This window comes from Podarcis bocagei, assembly GCF_964188305.1.
Source record: "Podarcis bocagei genome assembly, chromosome: 8".
In the NCBI taxonomy this organism is placed as follows: domain Eukaryota; kingdom Metazoa; phylum Chordata; class Lepidosauria; order Squamata; family Lacertidae; genus Podarcis; species Podarcis bocagei.
In genome coordinates this window covers 69,044,443-69,070,354 of record NC_138133.1, presented here as the reverse complement: position 1 = coordinate 69,070,354, position 25,912 = coordinate 69,044,443, and the positions used below count along the sequence as shown (strand labels likewise).

The 25,912-nt window shown below is 43.7% G+C and overlaps 1 protein-coding gene across 1 annotated transcript in view; it reads left to right on the top strand.

Moving 5' to 3' along the window:
* The window catches only part of RGS22 (regulator of G protein signaling 22), a 75,566-nt gene extending 50,050 nt beyond the window's left edge, over positions 1–25,516 (top strand). The window contains exons 20-28 of the mRNA XM_081204351.1: positions 2,665–2,823; positions 4,253–4,321; positions 10,655–10,816; positions 14,091–14,270; positions 17,209–17,349; positions 19,027–19,137; positions 21,016–21,124; positions 22,813–22,926; positions 25,412–25,516. Coding sequence (XP_081060477.1) covers positions 2,665–2,823; positions 4,253–4,321; positions 10,655–10,816; positions 14,091–14,270; positions 17,209–17,349; positions 19,027–19,137; positions 21,016–21,124; positions 22,813–22,926; positions 25,412–25,428 — 1,062 coding nt within the window. The 3' untranslated portion in view covers positions 25,429–25,516. The remainder of the gene's footprint in view (positions 1–2,664; positions 2,824–4,252; positions 4,322–10,654; positions 10,817–14,090; positions 14,271–17,208; positions 17,350–19,026; positions 19,138–21,015; positions 21,125–22,812; positions 22,927–25,411) is intronic.
* Positions 25,517–25,912: the final 396 nt, after the last annotated feature.

Genomic DNA, 25,912 nt, shown 5'->3' with positions numbered 1-25,912 from the left:
AGAATTTCTATAGACCACAGCAACTTCTCCTCCCCATCTCATGAGTCTGCCCTGACGCTGCACCAAGTACCCAGGTGGGCACAAGGTGGGTGAGACCAACTCCACCTTGTTCACCCACCCAGGTCTCGGTGATGCAGACCAGATAAGCCCTCTCACCCACAATCATATCATGGATGAAGGAAGTCTTACTCAGAGCCAACCTGGCCTTCAGCAGCTGCAGACCCTGAGGCCTGGCTGATAGGACAACAGCAATTCCCCAGGTTGGAGGAGGAGCTGGCACATGGCACACTCACTAACGGCCTGTGCCACCTGCCCCTTGCCCAGCTTGCTGCAAAATTTGGAGAAGGGTACATGTCAAAGGATTGCTGTGCTTTGGGTCGTGTATTGTTTTGGAGTGTGTGAATGTAGGTAGGTTCAGCTTTAAAGGCGAAGCGATTCTCCCCCATCTGTACTAGTTACAGCATTCAAACTGTGCTGTAGTGACCTGTTATTCTGCAGCTAAAGCAACATTCCATGATTAGTGTGTGTGTGGAGAGTTTGGCTGTGTCCCCATGACTGGAAACTCCTGGAACTCCATGACATAAAACTGACCTCCATCTGGTGGACTGCTGGTATTTACATTCCCAAGGATGTGCTTCTTTCTCAGGTTTAATTTATAGGGTGGTTCGTATCATCAGCTGCCACTGTTTGTGCGCACGCATTTTGGTGGTGGCAGTGGGGAGAGGGGTAAGAAATGCAGAAGACTTCTGCATTGGTAAGAAATTGATACGCTGAAATAATCCCTCAATGGCTTTACCACAGTGCAGAAAGAGATTAGACTTTATGGTGTGTCTTGGAGTCAGGGAACTCTAAGATTAGCCTTGAGACAAAGGGAATTGAAGAAAAACTAGCCAAGATATTATGTGAAAACAGCCAAGAATTTTCCCACTGCCTAATGAGCCAAGACCTACAATCAACATAAAAAAGAGAGAGAAGTTCAAATCCATAAAGTATAAAACATAAAGAACTGAGGACTTGCTCTGTGTGGCTTCTGTTATATATAAAATCCCTGGTATAAAATCATTGAAGGTGACAAGATATATACAAAAGTATTCTTCCACTAGGGGTGAAATTTGTTCCGTCTGCATTTCAAACCCAGCATAATTCACCAATGTAATTCACCTGGATTTATATGTGGATTGGGACGTAGCAATTAATCCAGTTATGTGTGTGTCCGAATTTTGCAATCTAATCATTGTTAAAAAAACAACAAAAACCCAACCGCACTAAAATCCCTTGCTTTGCATGGAAAATACTTATAAAAGCATACATATGAGGGAACGAATGCCTTGAAAAGCATATAAATCTCTTCATTCAAGCTTTTAAGAGAGAAATGTGTTTTAGGGCAGATACACTGATATTACCTTCTGCTGATGTGTCTGAATATTGTTTCAAAGTAAAGATTAATGTTTTCTGTTGTTTTTAATTGAATGACTTTGCTGTGTTTTCTGAATCACCCTGGGATCATTACCAGTGAAGGGTGGTTTAAAAATGTAACTAAATAAATAAAATTAGGGGAATAATAGTAATAATAGTAGTAATAATTTATTATTTATACCCCACCCATCTGGCTGCATACGAAAGGTGCACACAATTTATATGCAGCTCTTGGGTGTTTTTTAATTTTTAAAAAACCCAGTACAGAATGATCCAGGCTGAACAGAAATGAAGCTGACACAGAACAACAATAGGCTGAAAATCAGGGAATGAGCAGGGCGAGCATACAGTCCCTTGTGCATTTTGGATTTTTGAGGAGATATTTCCTAAGATAATTTCACAGCTGCCATGGGAGGACTAGTGAGCACACAGACACCCAGGGGTGTCATATTGGTGACCCTGTTCCACCGTACCACCATCCTGGTGTCGCTGAGTTTAGCTATGTCTGCATAAACAATTATTTGATAGGAAAGAGAATTTCTAGATTGTACTTTGCACAGTAGCCAGGCTTTGTTTTTCATAGAAATTATTCATGCTTTTCTAGTTGTTTTTGGACTGTGGCTGTGTACACACTATACAGTACCTTTGAAGCACATTCTCTCCCTCAAAGCATTCTGGGCATTGTAGTTTAGCCCTAACAGAGACACAAATTACAGCGCCCTTGAGGTGGGCAAACTGGCGCACTTGTGAATTTGAGGAGGCGTTGCATCACGGCTGGGGAGAGAGAAGAGGCACCAGGATGCAGACACCTATTCCAACTCCTTGCTCTGTCCCCAACAGCTGCAGCAGCATCAGAGCCCTGCCAGGTCTCCTCAGAGAACCTCCCCCTGCTGCCTTCGAGAGACACTAGCAAGATGGTGTTTTCTGGGCCACTGCAGCTGGAGGCCATGCCAAGGGTATTGCACTGGCAATGACACTCAAAGGGTAGTGCCCCTCAATTGAGGCCCTTTCCTCAGAAGAGCCTCCCCACCACAGCCCCCTTTGATAGATACCAGCTGCGTGGCTCTTGGGAAGGCTGCCACCTCAACATCAGAGACAGTTTTGTGTGCAGCTCTCTTTTCTCAAGGGCAGCAAATCTTTCTGCCCAGAGGTGTCAGACACAATAAATACCCCACTGCTTTGAGAGGGGAAATGTGCTTTGAAGGTATAGGGCAATATATTTTGCTGATATATCCGCGTTTTCCTTAGATAATGAAATCAGGTGGAGGCTGGGGTTATTTACTTCACGAACAAGTTGTTCCTGTGATCCTGCTGGATGTTCAAAAGTGTGTTCAGAGGAGACTAGAGAAGCAGTGGCTGCCACTATTTTATACAAGCGAAGAATCAGGACCACAGACAAGGGTAAAGGTAAGGCTTCACCTGCCTGCATTGCCTCGTTATTATTTCTTTGTGGTGGCCTGTCGTTTACTTGTGGGTGAGGCAGACACACAGCAGAATGGCCAATGAGCTCGGAATTGGTTGCAAACAGGAGAATATGTGAAGAAAGCCAAATAAGACTCATAGCTTTGTATGCAGTTTTGCTTCTCATGCACCCCATCTAGCAGGTATTCCCATTAGCAACCAAAGACATGTTGAAGTCTGGCTCCACATCTGGCAACTTTTGAAGTGTGTATTGGGGAGTGCTCTGCATGTGCAGAGAGCTTAATTTTTGCTGTAGAATTCCAGCCTCTATACACGGTTCCTCTCTCTCTAGAGCACACAAATGCAATCCAGCCACACATTGGAATCTGGAAGTTGCTGAGTAGCACAGAGGAACATGAGCCCGAAGAAAATGAGCTGGCTTCCCAACACCCCACTCTGTCTGTTTCTCACACTGCTCCCTCCTCATCCTCCCATCTGGGCCTGTCTATTATTTTAAGAATGGTTCTGATCCCTTCTTCTCCTGCACAATTGTTAAGGAAGGCAGTGTCAGTGACTGGCTATCAGCCAGGCCTTTGACAGACTGTGAAAGAATTATTATTTGCTACATTGCACAATGAGTCTACTGGGTGGGATGAGCTTTGGAGCCCGGTGCCACATCAGAGAGGAAAAACTAGTGAGTTTGCATAGTCTTCACTTCACTGATTTTTATGGTAGTGCTGCTGGCTGTTCACACACTTGCCAGAGAAAGAAACGAGTGAAACCTGGTTTTGTTTTTGTTTTCCAGGATTTCTTTTATATATTTGGGGGTTTTTGACCGGGAAAGATAATCACTTTTGGCGAGAGCATATGCAGATATATGGGCAGCTGTACTTTTTCAGCAGTGGTCTGTTCAGTTCAGTATTCTCTCTCTGAAAGCGACCAGATTCAGATTATTTCAGGAAACAAATCCTTGTGGTTTTCCCACATACCTGTCATATTTTAAGGATGACTCCCACACAACCTCCTGCCATTACAAGACAGCTTATGTGGGAGAGTGCGTATGTGTGTTGTATATCTGCAAAGTATGTTCATGTGCATTTGTGAGAGAGATTGTGAGCTGGCCCTGTAGGCTTTGGCTATACACACCTTTTTGGCTCTGCCCACAATTCACATGAGGTTAGCTACAAGGCAGTGTTGTCCTCAGGTTAGAAAAGGTTCTTTTTCAGATGACAAACACAAGCAATCTGCGCACGCAATGTTACATTTTCCTAACTTCAATGGAAACTTGTCACCTGCTTTCCTAGGGACAGAACAATCAATCCTCTCCTTGCCCCTGGAATTCGTTGTCCACCAGTCTTATAATGAGCACTCAAATAAAGTTTGAAGGTGCACATCAACAATAACTACTGTGTTGCTTCCTACTCCCTCCTTGCAGCCACACTTCCAAGATGCAGCAGAAGATATCTTAATTCAAAGACTTGAGAAGAGAGCAGAAGCATGGAAGGCAAGCTATGTTTGTTACCTCTTGTCCTTGATTGTATTCTGGGTTTACATACCTCTAAGGCTGCAGTACTAAGGACACTTTCTAGTGAGTAAAACCCATTGAACTCTGTGGGATTTACTTCTTAGTAAGAATGCTTAGTACTTGCACATTTGGGCACAAAGACTTGGTGCTGGGCACATGCAATCATTATTCCTTTCATGATGCTGTGAACCAGGGTTGGCTAACTCGCAGCCCTCCAGATGTCACTAGATTAACACTTCCATCTGCACATTTGCAAGTCAGTTTGCAATTTTTTAAAAAAGTTATTGTGAGAGCAAATTTTAGTGAGAATTTCTCCTAATATAGACATCATTGAAAACAATTTTGCCCAATAAAGTGCATTTCATATAATTTTCGCTAATACAGTCATACCTCGGGTTACAGACGCTTCAGGTTGCGCGTTTTTGGGTTGCGCAGCATGCCAAACCTGGAAGTACCGGAATGGGTTACTTCCGGATTTCAGCGTTCGCGCATGTGCAGAAACACTAAATTGTGCTTTGCGCATGTGCAGAAGCGCCTAATTGCGACCCGCGCATGCGCAGATGCAGCACTGCGGGTTGCGAACGTGCCTCCCACACGGATTACATTCGGAACCTGAGCGTCTACTGTATATGCATTTGCACAGACACTTTCCCCTAATAACTGTGTTTTTCTTCACATAATTTGGTTGGAGAACGACCTCACAAAATTTGGAGGAGTAAGAATTTTGAAGGATAGTGAGAATAGTGTTGATTTTTTTGTGGGGGAGGGGCGGAGTGGGAATTGGTTAGGTTCACATTAAAATCCTAACCAAACTGAATTTCTCCCCCATCCCTGACCTGGATACATGCTTATGTTTACCAGTATACATCCAGAAAACAAGACAGTATAGCAGGCATTCAGTGGGAGAGTATCTGGAACAAAAGGCAGTGCAGGCAACATGGAAAGGGGAGGGGCTGTGAGAAGGAAAAAGGGAGGTGAGGAGGAATTATTACTTTCAGCACTGTACTGAGTGATGAATAATTCCCAGAATACAGCATTGTCTAATTTATCAGTCTGTGGTTATTCCATCTTAAACTCTTATGGCCTTCAGATCATGGGGAAGCCATAGTGGTGTCATTCTTCAAAGTAATTGTTGCCTTCTAAATTAGTCATCTTGTCCTTAAACGTTTTCCTTATGTCGAAACACTGTTTTCCCACACTGCTGATATCTACAGGCACTTATATCTCAAAACAACCTGAGCTGCAGTGTATTGCTTGGAACCCATGGGAGGCAAGTAAATCAAATAGACAAGATCACTTCTCACCCCCATCAACTGAACCAGAATTGCCACCTACCTCTGCTTGTGCAGTCACCACGTAGAAGCTCTGCTTCACCCATTAGCATACCTTGAAGGTGGCTCCTGTCTGGTCAGCATGCAGCTCCAAGGCTAGTTCCTGAATGGCTGCAAAGCTCTTTGCCGGAGTTCCTTGTTTGCCCTTCACTGCCTGGTTTGCCAGCCCCTGCCACGCGAGCCTTGTGTTTCATAATGCGGTACAGTTTGGTAATGGAGCTCCCCAAAATGTGGACAGGAGGTCATGGTTTGGATGCCAGTCTTCCGGTCAATCATTCCTGTGGCATAGCAGTACTCTCTTACGTCGCTCCTGCATCTGAAATGGTAACTTAAGAAGGATGTAACTAAAAGATGCCTGCTCCTTGGGAGAAAGGCGATGGCAAACCTAGACAGCATCTTAAAAAGCAGAGACATCACCTTACCAACAAAGGTCCGTATAGTTAAAGCCATGGTTTTCCCAGTAGTGATGTATGGAAGTGAGAGCTGGACCATCAAGAAGGCTGACCGCCGAGGAATTGATGCTTTTGAATTATGGTGCTGGAGGAGACTCTTGAGAGTCCCATGGACTGCAAGAAGATCAAACCTATCCATTCTTAAGGAAATCAGCCCTGAGTGCTCACTGGAAGGACAGATCGTGAAGCTGACGCTCCAATACTTTGGCCACCTCATGAGAAGAGAAGACTCCCTGGAAAAGACCCTGATGCTGGGAAAGATGGAGGGCACAAGGAGAAGGGGATGACAGAGGACGAGATGGTTGGACAGCGTTCTCAAAGCTACAAACATGAGCCTGACCAAACTGTGGGAGGCAGTGGAAGACAGGAGTGCCTGGCGTGCTCTAGTCCATGGGGTCACGAAGAGTCGGTCACGACTAAATGACTAAACAACAACAACGTGCCAACTTAAGTGAGCCCAGGGGACATGATCTGAAAGCATAAGCTACAGTAACCGCTGCTGAAGCTAAGGAAGTCTTGGTCTGATTATGCCTGGATGGGAGACTGGGTACCACATGCATGTTTTGCCATGAGCTGCAAACATGGCTACAAATATATAAGTAAGTCAAGGGGTACCTACAGCAGGATAGCAGATTGCTCCTATTCAGGTTTCTAGCCAGCTAGTCATGCTCTCTTCCAGGAAACTCCATTCCAGCACACCCACTCTTGCAGTTTTCTATTTGCTTATTTCTGGCTCCTCTAGCAGTAGGCCAGCATTCTGTGGCTACTGAGGATGCTCACTAGGCTATTTTCAGGTGCCCTGCCCTTAGGAGTCCCTCCCCCCGCAAGCAAGTTCTTCTTTGTACTCTGCAAGTCTTAGGGTTCCTCTGAGCCTGGTGATAACCTCCCTCTTCTGCATGGATGGTACTTTGGCTACAGAGGGAGCAGCAGCCAGACAACTGAGTTCACTACAAGATTTACATGTATGCATTTTTTTAGAATGCTGCAGTCGGTGGGAGAGTTTTCCCTGCAAGTTTCTCCAAAGATACCAGAAGCAGTAACTTGGTGCAGGGCTTTTAGTGTAGCTGCCGCTGTTCTGTGGAATAGCATCCCTGTTGGCATATGACAGGTGCCTGCTAACTGCACTTTCCAGGAACAATCAAATACATTTTTGTCCCAACTGGTTTTCCCAGCTGGATAAATGGGTCTTTATCATGAATATTTACTTTGCATGTTTTCAGTTTTGTTTTCAATGTATTCGCTGTTTAAACTGTTTTTATTTATCTTCTTGACTTGAGATAGTTGTTTAGAAGGTGATTTATAATAAATATGGAAGCGACTTTAAGATGCATTCATTGTATTATCTAACATAGGAAACTGCTCATGGAGTAACTGGGCATGTAAATGCTTCCTGAGGAGATAGGCACACATTTTTAATTCCAGGGGCGCTAGACACATCCCTTTCTGTGCAAGCCACAGTGTTACCTCTTGAGCAATGGCAGACTCTTGCAAAGGCGTGTTTAGTTCTTTGCTTCATTCCATTGCCTTCTGAGGCAGATGCAGGCAGTTGGCAGACTGGGGTTTGGATCTGGACCACCATTTCATGCCAGCAAAGCTGCAGTACTTGAGGAAGCTCTTGCATGTGCAAGAAGACAACTGGGTTCCGGACAACTCCACTGCTGCCATAACATCATTATTTTTTGGACTTCCGTGAAATGTAATTGTTTGCCGTGACTGTAAGGTCAGGGATTAATGTGGTAACCTTAATGCACATTTTCAGTGCTTTGCATTCACTAGACTCATTGGGACAAGCTGTTCACTCCAGCATCTGGAAGATAATTTATTATTGAGAGCGATTAAATGCAGTCACCAAAAAAGAATTCGAAGCATGTAGCAAAGTGGGCAGGATTAATCATATCTCACAGTATCTGTTTCATTTAGAACTGCATTCTAATGCAAAGATCATATCAATTGTTAAACATCTTAAAGCACTGTAACATGTCATCTCAGGAGGGCTTTTTGCCTTTCTGTTCTATTTTTCCTTTCTTTCTCAAAGAGCAGCAAGCTCTGTATAACACATGTTGTATACATTATGCAAGGGGTGGGGGACTTTCTCTTTTTTGTCTGGGCTCCATATTGCCAGTGCCAGGAGCCAGCTGAGATATGAATGCAATTTGCTAGATCAGAAACAGAGAGGTATATCTTGGCAGGGTCAGGTGTAGGAAAACCAGGGAATACAGGCAAAGGCAGGACTGGGAAGTATGTCATAGCAAGAACCAAGAGCCAAGTTTTGCAGGGTCCAAATAGCACCAGGCAAATTCAAGGAAGCAAAGCTTGGTGTCTCCTGGACCTCTGGATGTTGTTGGACTTCAACAGCTGTCAGCCCCAGCTTTATGGTCAATGGTTAGGGATGATGCTCCAGAAACATCAGGAGGACTACAGCTCCCCCATCCTTGGTAAAATGCTCCCCCCCCCCCGAAAATATTTGAGGGAGCTGGGTCCCAACAAAGTTGATGGACATTCCTGTTCAAATGGGGTGTGTGTACTGTGTCATGTGATTGATTATGCAGGGTGGGGCTTACCTGGACCACCACAATATTTTATCCAAGATGGCACCCCTGCAACAGGGAAACCTATTCATGTCCCGTCCCCCCGTAGGAGGTATGGTACCCCTGGAGGCAGGCACACCTGACACATACTAATGGGTGAGATGTGTAAGTTTGCACATTACTCCAAGAGTGCCCAATGGAAGTGTGATAGATATCTCCTCTAGCATGATGATAGAATTCTAGTGTGTCGTATAACGCTGAGTTACAGTGCCTGCTAAAGCATTTTGTGGTGTGGAGTGCTCCTGCTAATTGTTCCAATCCTTCTGCCCCCTTCTCCTCTTTTTGCACCCCTCCTGCCGTGAAACAGTTGGGCAGCATTCTGAGACCACTGATCATGCTCATTTCTCACTGGGCTGCTTTGCAGATTCCCCTTTTCAGGGTTTCCCCCCTAATGATCTTTTAAAAAGAAACTTCTGCAAAATCTGGTGTTCCCCCAAACCTTTATCTTCTACGTGAGTGCTGCTGTTTTGACTGCATAAGCATTGGGATTCACACCTTGAGCCTGAGAAATAAAGAAAAGTGTGTGTGTTAATTCTAAAGAGGGTTGAGGCAAGTGAACCATGTAAAGCCCCCTCTCCTTGCAATTGCTCCGTTATCTCGGCTTACTTCATTTCCCAGCTGTCTGGGCTTTTTCAGAAAGGTAGGAAGTTTCTTTTAAAGGTGGGCAGAGATCTTGGCTCAAGTCAAGACTTGATATGGGAGGTAAAGAATAGCCTGGAAACAGGGAACAGAGACTTCTATTCCCTGTAGTAACTTCCTGTCTTATAATTGCTGGTGGAGGAGGGCAAGAGGAATTGCGAGTGCTTATGCTATACAGTGGCCCCTCTGGTTACATACGCTTCAGGTTACATACGCTTCAGGTTACAGACTCCACTAACCCAAAAATATTACCTCGGGTTAAGAACTTTGCTTCAGGATGAGAACAGAAATCGTATGGCAGCGGTGCGGCGGCCGCAGGAAGTCCCATTAGCTAAAGTGGTGCTTCAGGTTAAGAACAGACCTCCAGAACGAGTTAAGTTCTTAACCCGAGGTACCACTGTATTTGTGAGAGCTCCATGTTCAAACGTAATTTATTTATTTGTTTAACAGAATTAATATACCGCTTAATTGTAAATAACCCCCTAAGTGGTTTACACCTTGCTGTAAGATTTGCACTGCAAACTTGCACTGCTGCTGGTGATGAGTGACGTAAAAGTGATTTGTTGGAATGGGGGAAGAGAAGCTTTTTGATTCTGCAGTCATTTTTGTCTTTTGTTTAATCCCCATAGATTCTCTCCAATTCTTTCAAGTTTTATTTCTGAGCTTTCTCCTTGTTTGCACCTGCTTTACATGCTCCTAGTTTCTCAGTGTGAAGATCCTCTAAATGTCTTGATGACATTCAATTGCGTTTTACTGTTGGTGAAACTGAGTTCCAGAAACAACAAATCTTCAGCTTCCGTTGTGCTTGTGGCAGTGGATTTCAAAGCGGCTTTTATTAGTGAGGTTGCTGTCAAGGGGAGTTTTAGATGTGTAGGCTGTGTGGTTTGCCTGCTTCTTCCCAGCTCTTGTTTGTTTCCACAAGATCTCAAACTGATCTTCTTCCCCTTCTCTTCATAACCCCTTCCACTCTGCCTGCAAAAGAAAAAGTAAAAAAGAGTTTCTTGCCATAATCAACAATGATGGCTGTTTCCATACTTACACTATGGAGTCATATGTTCTAAATCACTGTTAGTCATTTCCTTTTCCCTTTTGTCCCTTCCAAAGAAATGTTGCCCAAATCAAACAAAAGAATAGGAGGGAGAAAATGGCTGCCAAGTTCTTATTGTGTCCCTGTAATAAACTACTGAAAGTTGGGGGTCATTGCAAAGATAAGTATCAGGCAGTTTACCCTAACTAATGCTTGTAGTATTGCTTTTCAAAATAGAGTTTACTCACCGTGCTTTCTCCCTTTCCTTTTGACAGCATTTGGACAGTAAGTGGGTTTCTTCATCTCGGGAAATAATTACTTTCCGCAAAGCCCTGTTGAATCCAATCACAGCCTATCAGTTTCAACGCTATGTGTCACTGAAAGGAGATTTACTGGAGAATGGAGTGATCTTCTGGCAGGAAGTGCAGAAATATAAGGTACAGGGCTATCAAGGAATGGAAACAACTCAGTTTCTCATAAACTGTGGCATTTATATCTGCAATGGTATTTCTTTGGGATAGGGGAAAGCTGGGGCTGACCACTTGATTCCTTGAGGCTTTTTGGAGCAAGAGGCTCCCCACACCAGGTGGATGATAGTTACGGATCCTCTGATTTGGAGATGGATATCAGAACACATTTTATCACTCTGAGCTTGCCAGATTCAGTATGGGACAGACTAGGGTGGCTTTAGCTAATGTTTTGTGTTGTTTTTGTAGGGCTGGGTTTTTGTTTTTTTTACATTATATGGATAACTTGTCACTCATTTTATTGTTTTTAAAGTTTCCTTGAGTCTTTTTTTTTTAAAAAGGTAGTAACAGATGTTAATGATAATGATGATGATGATGACGATGACGATAATATTATTTAGTAGCCAAATAGATGGAAGAATTTGACACGGTACAAGGGTCTAGTGGTGACTAGTGCACATCGGGACTGGTAGTGTGGGAGGCAGTGACACAGTCCGTTGAGCTGGTAGACTGGCTGGATTTCAGGAGACCCAATTCAGCTTGTGGGTTGCTGATGGGCCATTGCTTTATTTCTGCTGAGACTATCGATGCAACCCATTGTGAAGACTTCCTCCTTTTCTCCCCCCAAAATATCATTCCTCCAGCAGAGTTGAGGGAGTAAGTATGTGGCCGGAAGACCAGAGGGCTTGAAGCTCATTTTCACATTTTGTACACAAAAAACGTCTCACATTGTTTGTATAAGACTCAGGCGACTGTGTCAAAGATGTTGAATTCTTCTGTGATGACAGCCACGTGGTTCTTAATGAGACACATCCCTCCAGTTGTAGGGAACAAGGAGCCCTTGTCTGGATGACCACAAATATTCAACATAAGTCTGTGCCCACACAATAGTTTGTTAAGGGCAGCTTTGGAATTGTGCATTGGTGAGGGTTAAACTGTAGAGCCTGGAATGATCTGAGGAAAATGAGAATGTGCTTCCGGTGTGCTGTAAAGGTATACTTTGTACACAGCCATAGAGATGAGGCATGTTTGAAATCCATTTGGAGGCTCATCATGCAACTATAAGACTTGAAAAATAGTTCTGTTTTCAGAATCCATCTTTCTGGTAGCCAGACGTATATATACAGAAGGCTTGTCTAAGCATTCAAGTAGGCAAGTGGGCCCAACAGAATATTGCAGTGTGTGGAGTGCTTCTGTTCAGAGTTTCAGCCAACCTGGCAGGCCTCTTTCCATGATACTCCATTCTATGCCCCAACCCCTGTCTCACCGCCCAACAGACACTCATCATTTTGAGCATGCTCAAAACCAGAAAAGAGTCAGCCATTGTTGGACTATTTTGAGTTTCCCCTGCTTTGTGTTCTATCTATCTATCTATCTATCTATCTATCTATCTATCTATCTATCTATCTATCATCTATCTATCTATATGATATAATATTGTGTGTGTGTGTGTGTGTGTGTGTGCATGCATGCATGCATGCATTTCCTCAACCCTTGGGGCACCACCAAGCCTGCTTATCTCATAGATATCTCAAAGAAATCTCATAGAATCATAGAGTTGGACGGGACCCTGAGGATCATCTAGTCCAGCCCCCATAAATGTAGGAATATGCAGCTGTCTCTTACGAGAATCAAATCTGCAACCTTGGCGATGCCAATACCACACTCTAACCAACTGAGCTATCCAGCTGCCATAGACCTCACTTTTGGGTGTTTAATACAACTACACAATACACTTAATGTGCATGGCTTCCCCTAAAAAGTAGTGTGCAAAGGGTGCTGGGAATTCTCGCTCTGTGGTGGGCAAACTACAGTTCTCACAGTTCTTTGGGGGAAGCCATGTGCTTTAGTATATAGGATTGCCACATCTCTCTCAATGTTGGGAAATGCTCTGTACATGCAGTGGAACTGAATAGATGGAGTATTTTTCCAACATTGACCTGAAAGTTGTACGTAGGTTGATCTGTATAGTGAAGACCCCCTGCATGTGCTGTAGAGCAGTGTTTCCCAACCTTGGGCCTCCAGCTGTTTTTGGACTACAACTCCCATCATCCCTAGCTAGCAAGACCAGTGGTCAGGGATGATGGGAATTGTAGTTCAAAAACAGCTGGAGGCCCAAGGTTGGGAAACACTGCTGTAGAGGCACTGGACCAGGGCAGATGTGTATCCAAACAGCTGGATAATCATGGAACTGAGGTGGTAGAAAATTCTTGTGGCTGTGGCTATTAACCTGCCTACAAGCTACCTTACTTTGCCACTTTGGTGATTAAGTGGATGTCTGGAACAATGCTAATGCATACGTGACATGATATAGCTAAGCTATGTATTTGAACAAACCTTAAAAAGGTCTTCAGAGAATAGAAATCCTTTTTACAACTATTACAGGAGCGGTAATAAAAGGGTAAGGAATAAGATCTTCCTCTTTAAAGGGTGGGTTTTATTAGGTTACCTTAAGGAATACCACCTCAATCTCCTCCAACCTGCCCCGTTATTGAAATATTTATTTGAGACCCTCCTTCAGGTCCTTCTGCATGCTGAAATGAGGCAGCAGTGACCAGGGAGATTGTCTTCCAGTTGTGTTGTGCCAATGATGGAATACTCTTCCAAAGGCAGCTTATCTGGCACTGAGTCCAATGTGTTTTTAACAAGTAGAGCCTTATTTAGGGATGCAGGTGGCGCTGTGGGTTAAACCACAGAGCCTAGGACTTGCCGATCAGAAGGTCAGCGTTTTAATTGCTGCAATGGGGTAAGCTCCCGTTGCTCAATCCCAGCTCCTGCCAACCTAGCAGTTCGAAAGCACGTCAAAGTGCAAGTAGATAAATAGGTATTGCTCCGGCGGGAAGGTAAACGGCATTTCCGTGCGCTGCTCTGGTTCGCCAGAAGCGGCTTAGTCATGCTGGCCACATGACCCGGAAGCTGTACACCGGCTCCCTCGGCCAATAAAGCGAGATGAGCGCTGCAACCCAGAGTCGGTCACAACTGGACCTAATGGTCAGGGGTCCCTTTACCTTTACCTAGAGCCTTATTTGCCCCAGCTTTTTAAGAAATTGGCTTCTATATTGCTTTAAGCTGTTTCTCTTCTTGTTGTTGTTGTTGTTGTTGCTGCTGCTTTATGTTGTGTTAATGTATTTATTGTATTGTGTTATTTTTCATTTTTGTTTGTTGCTCTGAGAGTCTTTACCTGAAATAAAATATTTACATTACAGAGAGTCTTTACCCTGCCTATTGTACTTTTCCCTTCCAGGACTTGTGCCATTCCCACTGTGACAGTGCTATCATCCAGAATAAGATCACGACCATCATCAACTGCTTCATAAATTCTGCCATTCCACCAGCTCTTCAGATTGACATACCTGAGGAGCAGGCCCAGAAGATCATGGAGCACAGGAAAGAGCTAGGCCCTTACGTGTTTAGAGAGGCACAGGTATAATAAGAATGATGAAAACCCTGGGTTTAGTTAGGAGGTGTTGAAATAGAGACTTAGAGGTAGGTTCTGGTTTTCTGGGCTGAGATTTGTGCCGGTAAATTTTATAGAAACAGCTTTTCGTCCACCACAGTTATTTACCGGCACAAATCTCAGCCCAGAAAACCAGAACCTACCTCTAAGTCTCATCAGATTTTAAGTGTTAGAAACTGGATTTAAGGAGCCATAGGCAATACCTTTACTCATGGGCAGGATCAGAATTTAGTGTACACTGGTACCTCTGGATACGAACGGGATCCTTTCTGGAGCCCCGTTCTCATCCTGAAGTAAATGTAACACGCGACTGCGCGTGCACTGGTTGCGTTTCGCCGCTTCTGCGCATGCGCGTGACATCATTTTGAGCGTCTGCACGAGCGGCGAAACCCGGAAGTAACATGCTTCATTACTTCCGGGTTGCCGCGGAGTGCAACCCGAAAATACTTAACTTGAAGCTACTTCAACCCGAGGTATGACTGTATTAAGTTACAAATATGAAAGATTCATATTGAAGTAGTCACTCATAGACTGACCTTCTAGCCATGCACAGAAAACTCTGCCCATGTTCCGGCACTGCTGAAGCCTCCTTTCCATTGCAGCTTCTTGTGATCCTTGTAAAACTACTCCAGAAAGTCAGGGGACTCTCTCTCTCTCGACCTCCAATGTAGTTCATAAAAGCTGCTGCCAATATGAAAAATCAGTGTATCCCACTGTGTGAGTGCAGATGCCTAAGGATTTTTGGATCTGTGCTAGGGATTTTGCAAATGTCAGCAATGCACAAGGGCAGCTTAACTTGATCAGATGCACTGCTCTTTTTCTTTAGATGACTGATGTTACTGGATGCGGTTGTAGGCTCTTCCCCTCCTCCCTGCTATTTTTTTTTAATAAAAGAAGTATGCCTATTCTGCTGTACTGACCAAATAGGGTCATCTGTAAAAACTAGTACTGTTGACCACCAGCAGTTACTACCTTTTATGCTTCTGTTTTGAAAGGCCATTTAGCTAATTCTTCACTTCCACAAAATACCACCAACAGCTCTTCCCTACCAACATCCCTTACCTTTTAAACAAATATTAATATGAATCCATAAAACATCCCTGATCGCAAGAGTAGGAACAGATTGTGGGGTAGATAAAGGGCTCCAATGTATGAATGGAAAATACAGCTAAACCCAGAGATGGTGGATACTTTCACCAGGCTGATATGGATAGTGGGCGGCCTTGAGTCCAAGAGACCTGGATTCAGATGTCACCTCAGCCAAGAATTCATGGACAGCACCAGGCACAATGTGTTCCCTCACGCTTTGCCTCAGATCTCCCTCTTTAAAATGGGACTCAATGTGTTTATTGTGAGAACCAACAATATTCTAGTGGATTATATGCCATTAACATCATTAGAGGCAATCTGCATGTGAAGAGATTTTCCCTGTGTTCTGGAAAGAGGCCTTGGAGAGAGCTGTTGGAGTAGGCCACAAAACTTCATAACAATGGCTGCTTACAATGCTAACAATGACATAGCTTCTCCCAAAGAATCCTGGGAACTGTCATTTGTCATAGAAGCTTAAAAGGCACACCTGTCAGGGAGCTAGATGGACAGTGACTTCCAACTTCACCCCGATATAACTAAGTCCAGTGCCGCCTATTGGCTAAACTATATAATGGTAGTATCCACGCAACATAGGTTCATGCGTTAATGCTTTAATTGAGACCAGCCTTTGAATACAGTATTGGTCTTTGCATTCAATTTTGTGTGCCCCCCCCCAGTTTAAAACATAGATTTCAAAAAGATTATATCGCTTGAAACATTTCCTGTCAGCTCTGTTCTTTCAGAACTTAATCAGTGATGAAATCCATTTCTCTTAAAGAGCAATGTGTTGTTGTTGTTGTTGTTTAAAAAGCTCCCTTCCCTTTGTAAATAGAATATTCTGGAAAATAGTTGGGTTAAAAGCAACCATTGCGATTCATTCATTCCCTCTCTCTCTCTCTCTCTCTCTCTCTCTCTCTCTCTTTCACACACACACACACACACACACACGAACTTTTTTAAAAAACCAAAACCTGCCATTCTGTGCTTTTATTAATGCAAGCAATTATTTAGGACATTCTTTTAATGAAATGCTTATTAACTGTGGTTTTAGGTAGGTTTCTCATCGGCAATAAACACATACTGATTAGAAGTATGTGCAGGTCTGAAGCAAAATACTGGGCAACAATATGGAGGGAGGTGGTGGTTTGTGCTGGGCATTAGGAAAGAGATGTGCTTTGTTTTTATGGCAAATATCCCAGTTGTCTGCAGCACCATCAGTTTCTCTCTATACGAGGGATGAGCAGACAGCAGGCTTGTTGGAGCTACTTTGGTTTTTACTAGAACTCCCAAGATCTACTAACCAGAGCCAAGCGTAAAAGAGAGACAGCTAGAATTTAGGAACAAGGTGTCTCTGAGCACATTGTAAGGCTAGGAACTGGAGCTGATCTGAACTCCAAGTCCTTTCACACTTCCAGGCTGTTCCTATTTTTAGGTGGGATTCTTATTATGTACTAGCAAATTCAAGTTTAAAGATGATTTGGAGATTTTGCTCAAGAAATCCACTCCCAAATTGATATTTTTGTGAGAAGGAAATTGATGGGGAAACATACTGCAAAGGTGGGATAATGCTTGATGAAACATTTAGCACAGTTCATCAGGAAGAGATCCTCCTTAGCTTTCTCTATTTCAGCAGCCCAACTTAGGTGGGGAAAGCTGTTTTGCATTTGCTGTTACTGAACAGTTGGAAGTCAGAACCCCGGTCAATCTGCTTCAGATCAGTTGGAGATCTTCTAGTAGATTTTGATCCACCTTCTACGTACTTCTTCTATATGCTGTTAAAACAAATAAAAGTTCTCTCTTCTTTTTCCTGCCGCAGATGACTATTTTTGCTCTTCTGTTTAAATTTTGGCCACAATTTTGTGAGTTCCGAAGTAATTTGGCTGATGAGAAGATTTTGCCTCTTCTGGAGAAGCGAAGAGAAAAGAAGCTGAGAAAAACAAGAGAAACAGATGGCGTGGTGAGAAAAGCTAAGAAACAAAAGAACATCACCAACTTTAGACAGGCGGGACAGTAAAAACAATTTTGATATGAATCTGACTGCTGAAGTCAATGGAAGGACATCACTGTCCAGATTTTTTTTAAAATAGTGTTTCTTCCGCTCTGTTTCTCTCCCTCCCCCTCCCATAAATGCTAATCTAATTCATTCATTACGTTTGTTTTCAGCCCTCCTTGGAACTTGAAGCAGGTACAATATTTTAATATAAAGCATACATTGAAATGTTGCTGAAATGTAACATTGCAAGCTAAAGCTTAGTCTAAATGAAAGCAGCTTCTAGTGATGCCAGAAAACCCTGGGCTTTCAAGCATCTCCAGAGAAAAGGTGTCCCATCATTTCAGAGAGTTGCTTCCATATGAACACGGGCCCACTCATCTAAATATACATGTAGTAGCAAAGTAGCTCTGCCACATCTGGAATGCTGGGAGTCCCAGCGGAAGGGGAGGTAGGGGAGGCATCCAGGCAGGGTCTTTAGCAGTAGCCGATAAACACCATACCCATACTGGATGGGAAGGCAGATTAGAATAGGAAATCCACCAGCAGTAGAGATTATTCAAGCTGCAGCCATGGATGGTGCATGTACCCTTCTTGGAATACCCCTGGGCAGCAGGAGGCAACATGCAGATGCTAATTCTGACCAGGAAACAGGATTAGGGTGGGGGGTTAACTTTGGTAGCTTCCTTCAGCCTTAATAATAATAATAATAATGATGATTTTTTGTACCCCGCCCATCTGGCTGGGTTTCTCCAACCACTCTGGGCAGATTCCAACAAAGATTAAAAATACATTAAAATGTCACACATTAAAAGCTTCCCTGAAGCCTTCAGATGTCTGCTAAAAGTCAGATAGTTGTTGATTTCCTTGACATCTGATGGGAGGGTGTTCCACAGGGCGGGCGCCACTACTGAGAAGGCCCTCTGCCTGGTTCCCTGTAGCTTTGCTTCTCGCAGTGAGGGAACCGCCAGAAGGCCCTCGGCGCTGGACCTCAGTGTACGGGTAGAACGATGGGTGTGGAGACGCTCCTTCGGGTATACTGGGCCGAGGCACAAGGACCATCAAATGCTCTCCTCCAAAGGTTGTTGAGGGGAGAAAGGAGGCTGAACACCCTCAAGTGATTGCAGAAGGGATGGGAAATAGGTTCAGACAGTGGCAGTGTGCTGTCTCTGAGCCCAATCTTTCCCCATAGTAGTCACCCTGAAGGTGGAGGCTGAGCACCTGAGAAGGAGGAATGATAAAACCCTCACCCGAAATATAAATTAATGAACATTTGTGTGTTGTCTCTGATCCGTGCTCACATCATGTGAATGTTAATTTGAAGTTCCTTTACAAGCTCTTGATTATTTTGTTGGTGGTGTCTCAAGAGTTGCATAAAACGGGTCTCATTTGATTCGTAAGGAAAGAGTTATGGTATCTCACTGAAGGGTAGCAGCCAAAGACACTTCTGCATCTCCTCTAGCTGTCCAGACAGGTGGTACTACTGAGAGGTTGCTCTAACTGGCTTTTGGGAATTTGAAAAAAATATATATGAAGGTATAAAAGGGTGTAGAGCAAAGCTTTAAAAATCTCATGAAGCATATAAAGTACAGTGCTTTAACTCGCCTTAAACTGAGATTAATCAAGTTTTCTTTTTATTGCTAGGTATCTGGGAAGAGAACTCCCATGTCTGTTAAGATGGGTTCTGTTCTTGAGAGTAAAATGAGTAAAAGTGAGCTTTCATCTACGCCAAGCTTTACTGAATATGGCAAACAGGTGATTGGTGATAAACTATGCAAAGTTGTTCCTTTATGTGTCAACGGGAGGTTGAAGCTGCTGCTGTTACTGGCCCCATATCTGAATTGATTGCTTGATATTTGTAGAAAGGCTAAAGAGGCGGACATGCCTATTAGTTCTTCAATTTCTAATTGCATTTATCACAGTCCATTACAGATCAGTGACATTGTTTAGAGCGGGTTGCAAGCAGTTTCTGATCCAACTGATTTAATTTGTACAGTACATGGAACTGAAATGAAGCTTGCCCACACGTAACTGCACTTGCTAATATTCTTTCTCCCCCTTGCTACTCGGTAGTTTCTGTCCTTCCTTCCCTCCTTCCACCTTTGTCTTCCACTTTGTCAGAATATAGATTGTAAGCTCTTTCGGGCAAGGATCTTTAGTTATAGCTCTGTTTACACTAACAATGATACCCTAAATATTTTAAAATGCTGGGAATTGCAAAAAGAAGGAGGGGCATTTTCCTGTTTTGAAGGGGTACATGTGCAAACAGATGGATAAACCCCAAATGTTTTCACCTTCTTAATTAAAAACACAAACACAAAAATCCAGAACTTCCCCAGAGGCAAAACTAAAGGGAGGGACACCCAGTGCAAGCTGTACCCCTTGAGTGACAGTAATACCAAAACATGGACTTTGTTCTATTGCATATGGTCCTTATGCTTGATGAAGGAGGAGACACAAATAGTCCTTTGAAAATAAGAGATCAAACACAGGATCACTAGACCTGTGTAAGGGCCATGAGTACTTTTTTCAGATTCCTAAGAAAGCCCAAAATGTGGCCTAGCATATTCCACACATACTGAAATATTTTCAGCTGATAAGCAAAGGGACTGATCCTCCAATAGCTATTAATATGCCATAGCAAGGTACAATGATCATTTATATGGTGGTACTTATCAAATTTAATCTATTAACAATCGGAGAAATCAGAGCTGTAGAAATGACTTCTGATTTCTCTGTTATTATTGTTATTTATTTAACAAGATTTATATACCACTTAATCAAAATTTCTAAGCAGTTTACATAATATGAGAATGAAGTGGGAATGATAGTTCAATGTCAAATCCAAATCGACATATTTTAATGAAAAATTACAGGTTTGGGCCCAGGGTATATAGGGAATTTGCCTTTCCAACATATTTTGCTTAGGCACGCTTTCTAGAGCCCCGTCTTGTATTTTCTTCCTTGTCACATTCACAATAGCTGCAGAAGGAAGGTTTGTATTTTCACCTCTTAGAGGGACTTAGATCTGAGTCAAAATATACAAGCCCTCACAGGACTTCTCGTAGGTGAGCCCCACTGAAATGAACGACGCTGGTTCTCATGTATTTCACTGGGGATTGCTCAAGAGAACTGCCTGGTGGAATTGTAGGTTCAATAGGCATGTGAGATACATCTATATGGGACCGTCTATTGCTTGAGTTTCAGCTCCTTATCTCCAAAGCGGGAATTTGGAGAACATACAGCACCATATGGGACAGCTCCATGTCAGTGTTCCATCTGACTGCATCTACAAAGTGCAACCTGCTGTGGTTTTCTTACTTACCCCATTGTGTAAAATAAATCAGGAGAGATCCAATACAGGCTGGAATTGTGGTTGGGGAATATGCATGAATCTCAAAGATATGCCTTGCTGGTCACAGGTGGTTATTAGAGAGCTGCAATAGAGAAATTGGTTGTCTGTTTTGCCTGTGGTGCTACAGCATGATAAACCTTATTAGAGCTTCATTAGAAACAAAACAAAACCTGTTTTGAGTCCAAAAACATTAACATTATCTTACACAGCAAAACAAAGGTCCACTAAACCATTGTGCCACAATTAATTTCTTGGTGTTGTTGTTTTTTAAAATGTAGGTTTCCTGGTCTTATTCAAAGTACCTAGAAGCTCTCCAGCAGGAAAGAGTTCTTCTGAAAATCCAAGATGACCTGGATAAAAAATCAATAGCGTCATCAGCGTATACAGGTCAGTTTTTCATCAGGTTCTGTTGTTAGAGTGAGGTTGCTGTGGATCTAGTTATGACTCATTTTCTCACTTAAATGTATGAAACAGCTGCATATGCACAGTCACTTCTATGGAATACTTTTCATGGAGCTTCTTGGGCAGAGCAGGGTGGTTGTTGGTGGTAGCAGTAAGATTTCATGGTGGAGCAACTGCATGACTCTCAAAGATATGCCTTGCTGGTCACAGGTGGTTATTAAGAGCTGCAATAGAGGTTTCGGTTCTCCTTTTTGCCTATAGTGCTACAGCATTTTAATCTCTTTTACAGCTTCATTGAAAACAAAAACAACAACAACTGTGTTTTGCTTGCAAAAGCATTGACACTATCTTACACAGCATAACAAAGACTTGTTGTAGCTTAGCAGGAGAAGGAAGGAAGCTTCCCTCCCCTTTTTGGTTTTGGAAGCTTTTTGGTTTTCCCAACCCACATTGTAGCCAGTGGGAGGGAATTAACTACACCAGTTCTAGGGTTGTCAAAGTTCAGGGTCCCTTTGGGAGTGCGGGGGGATGAGAGTTCTTAGAAGCCTGAGAACAGTCATCTGACCTTAACATGCTTCTGAAGTGCTTGATCTCCATTTTCTCAAGAGAAATAGCTTGGGCATAGGGAAATGTGTGTTTCCCCCTCTTTCCTGGAGAGTTGTGGGAGGGGGCCAGAACATAGTAATGCAGAGACAAAGCAGGAAGACAGGCAGAATACGGTTGTAATGCAGGAGAAGGGCAGAGGGAGAGGGGCCACTGGGTGGGGGAACTGGTTGCTATTGGTGGTTTGCTCCCCCTTTTTCCTTTATGGGCCAGCCTCTCCTAGTCAGTTGTATAATCCATTCCTGCATATAACTGAGACAAGGAGAATTTCCATCCAAGGACTGCTTGTACAAGAGAGGGTCAAGATGTAGCATACATCGTGCAAGAAAGTACAGCTGTTATTCTGGTACTGTACCCAAGTACACTCTAGTACAGTGTTTCCCAACCACTGTTCCGCGGCACACTAGTATGCCGCGAGATGTTGCCTGGTGTGCCGCGAGATGTTGCCTGTAGGGAGGCGGGCGAGTCGGGCGGCGAGAGGCGGGGCGGCGGCGGCGAGGAGAGGCCGCCCAGCGCGGGGCTCTTGCCGTCTGCCTGCCTGGCTGCCTGCGAGCTCGGCGGGCAGCGCCTCCGTCCGCAGCGCCCGCCTCGCGGCTCTCATTCCCTGCCCCTGCCAAAGCTCACCCAGCCAAGCCGCGCTCTCCTTCCTGCCTCGCTTTGCTGCCTCCTCCCCCCCCACCCCCAAAGCTTGGAGGTTCCCCGGCAAGGGGGAGGGAAAAAAATTGAAACTTACACTTTCGTGCGTCCCTCCCGGCGTGACGCTGCGCGCTGAAGTCACGGGGCTGTAATGGTGGTGTGCCTCGAGATTTTTTTCATCAAACAAGTGTGCCTTTGCCCAAAAAAGGTTGGGAAACACTGCTCTAGTACTCCCAGCTTACACCCACCCAATTTGTAATTTTGCTAGAGCATCTCACTGTTTGTCCCACAGATCATGACAACAGTTGCCTTAGATGTATTCTGCTGGGCTAGCTATAAAACATAGCAGCATTTCTCAACGCTGCATTGCTTGAAACGTTATGTGCTTTTCCTGCAGTTTTCGGATTTTCTTTCTTTCTTTCTTTGGCATTCAGAGCTCTCAAACCTTCTCACGCTGAAGAGCGATCCGTCAGAAAAACCCATGATCACAACAACTTACAGCTCTGCTTTTGTGAAACAACGTCCATTAAATCCCAAAGACGGTGAAAGTAAGTTTCAAGGGGGGTGGGGTCATAATTCTCCTGTTTGAACTGTGTGATATCATCAGATGCTCAGTAAACTGTGTTTTGCTAATTCTACTTTAAACAAACTGAAATACTGTTGATGCTCTTAGGTGATACTCAAGCCAGAGGTGTCATCTGGAGGGCCTCAGACTAGGGAAGGCTGTTGTAGGAAGTAAATATATATCTCAAATGTTGTAGCTGTTCTGCATGCTTCATGGACCAATATCTTGCTTATCCTTTTGGTGTTTCATTAAGTTACCTTTGTCTTGTTGCATACGTGACTTGCCCAAATTATGGGAAGGGCCACAGTTTAGTGGTAGAGCAGCTGGTCTGCATGCAGAACATCCTAGGTTCAATCTCTGACATCTTGCTGGGGCTGTGAGAGACCCTCTGTCCAAAACCATGGAGAGCTTCTACACAGTGCTGAGCTTGATGGAGCAATAGCCTGATGCAGACTTAAGTTGTTTTTGCAGACTGGCAATGAAAGCCCAGGTACTGCTCCAGCCTGTCCACCAACACTTTCTGTGCCTCCATCTGTCTCGCCAGAGTGGTGCATGTTCTAGTTATCTCTCGCTTGGACTACTGCAATGCGCTCTATGTGGGGCTACCTTTCAAGGTGACTCGGAAACTACAACTAATCCAGAATGTGACAGCTAGACTGGTGACTGGGAACGGCTGCCGAGACCACATAACACTGGTCTTGAAAGACCTACATTGGCTCCCAGTATGTTTCCAAGCACAATTCAAAGTGTTGGTGCTGACCTTTAAAGCCCTAAACGGCCTCGGCCCAGTATACCTGAAGGAGCGTCTCCACCCCCATCGTTCTACCCGTACACTGAGGTCCAGCGCCAAGGGCCTTCTAGCGATTCCCTCGCTGTGAGAAACCAAGTTACAGGGAACCAGGCAGAGGGCCTTTTCGGTAGTGGCACCCGCCCTGTGGAACGCCCTCCCACCAGATGTCAAAGAGAAAAGCAACTACCAGACTTTTAGAAGACATCTGAAGGCAGCCCTGTTTAGGGAAGCTTTTAATGTTTGACGGACTATTGTATTTTAATATTTTGTTGGAATCTGCCCAGAGTGGCTGGGGAAACCCAGCCAGATGGGCGGGGTATAAATAAGAAATTTATTATTATTATTATTATTATTATTATTATTATTATTATTATTATTATTAGTGCTGCTCTGACTTCATACTCTTGCCATTCTGCCTGTCCTGTGGAGAAGCTGCTCCTGCTGTGCTTGCCAAAGTCCACTTTCACATGAAACACTGGCATTGGTGATTTAATCTGTCTTATTGCAGAACTTCCCATCTGCACAGTGGTGTTGTGCCAACACAGCAGGGTTCCTGTTCACAAATAGTAGTATTTTCACACTCTGAGGGTGTTACCCAGCCCAAAGTTAAGCTTTTGGTCTCAGTGGGGTGTACTTAGGCATGCACTTAACATTTCCACTGATTTCGTTTACCCTTTGGGCTGCATCCCTGTGAAGTCCCACCTGCAAGTAAACCCCACTGAGCAGAATAGGACAATCCCAAATAGACATGCATTGCAATAGGCGGTAAAACTGCAATATTGTGCACATTAACTGGGGAGAAAGTCAAATGGAATTCAGTGGGGCTTTCTTGAGAGTGACCACATGTTGAATCAGATTGCTTTCTCTGCTACAATGCATATTCTTCTATACGATCCTCAAGCCCCCTTGGTTCAGTGTAGACTGCCATCCTACAAATGCTTACTTAAGTCAGTTTGTTTATTTATTTATTTATTTTAAAGTGGTACTTATTCTAAGTAATCACACATAGGATCAAGCTGCTGCAGAAAATCAGTTTTCTTCCACCAGAGAGACCGTTTTTGGGAGGTGTTGTTTTTCTCTGTGATAAAGATGGCAATCAGCAATTTATAATGTCTTTCACCATATAAACATTAAAACATGCAAACTCATTCCAGTTTGAGTAGAGATATTTCTAAGCTCTACAATTCAAATAAGATCATCTCTATAGTACTGAGTTGTGAATTATCTAAATTGGGGGACCTGTGACCCTCCATATGTTCTGCTTGACTGGAGTTCCCATCACCCCTGACCACTGACCAATGCTGGCTGGGACTGATGGGATTTAGAATCCAGCAGCTTTGAGTTGGCCATAGATTCCCCAGCCCTGCTAAAGTGCAAAAAGTGTGATGTAACTTTTCAAGGCCAATATGTGATGTTATTGCAGGATTAGGAAATAAAGCTCAATGGTAGAGGGCGTTTTTCCAGGGTCTCACATTCAGTATTTGATGGAGAGAATGCACTTCTTAGCAGTAGCATGAAAGGAATCAAAATAGGTATTTGATTTTTCTGCCTAGAGTTTTTTTTAATCACAAGTGCATAAGCTCCTAAAATTATTTGCTACTTTTCTTCCTTACAGGTTTGACTTGTCACCTTTTATTTCACGTTGTATTAATGCGCTGGTTTGTTTCCCTCTGCCCAGGGAATCCAAAACTTTAAGTGTGGAATGTGATGAAGACATGAAGACATGATGGATTTGCTGCTACTCTGGGAGCAGTCCAGTGCAGAAATAAACTATTGTGGGCAATTTGCTTGTACCCCGGTTCCTTCAGTGGCAAGGGAGGCACTGGCCTTATTTATTGTGCTATTATGTACTACAGTCTCCCCCCCCCCCTTTGGGGTGGAGATTTTGTCCATCAACACAACAGTATGAAGTATGTGTAAGGGAATGGCTATAGTTCAACAGATGCTTTGCATGGAAAAGTTCCTTGATTAGATCCCTGGTATTTCCAGGTAGGGAAATGCTCATTGCTAGTCAGTGTAGACAATACTAAATTATATGGACTAACAGCCTTGGTTAAAGATAGCTATCCATGCTCAAGTTCCCTTTGAAATATAAATCTTGGTGCAGCTCAGAGCCAAAGGGGGAGGGATCCAGATGGCTTGTGAGTCTGCTGATGGTTGGGAATGATATTAGCAAAAG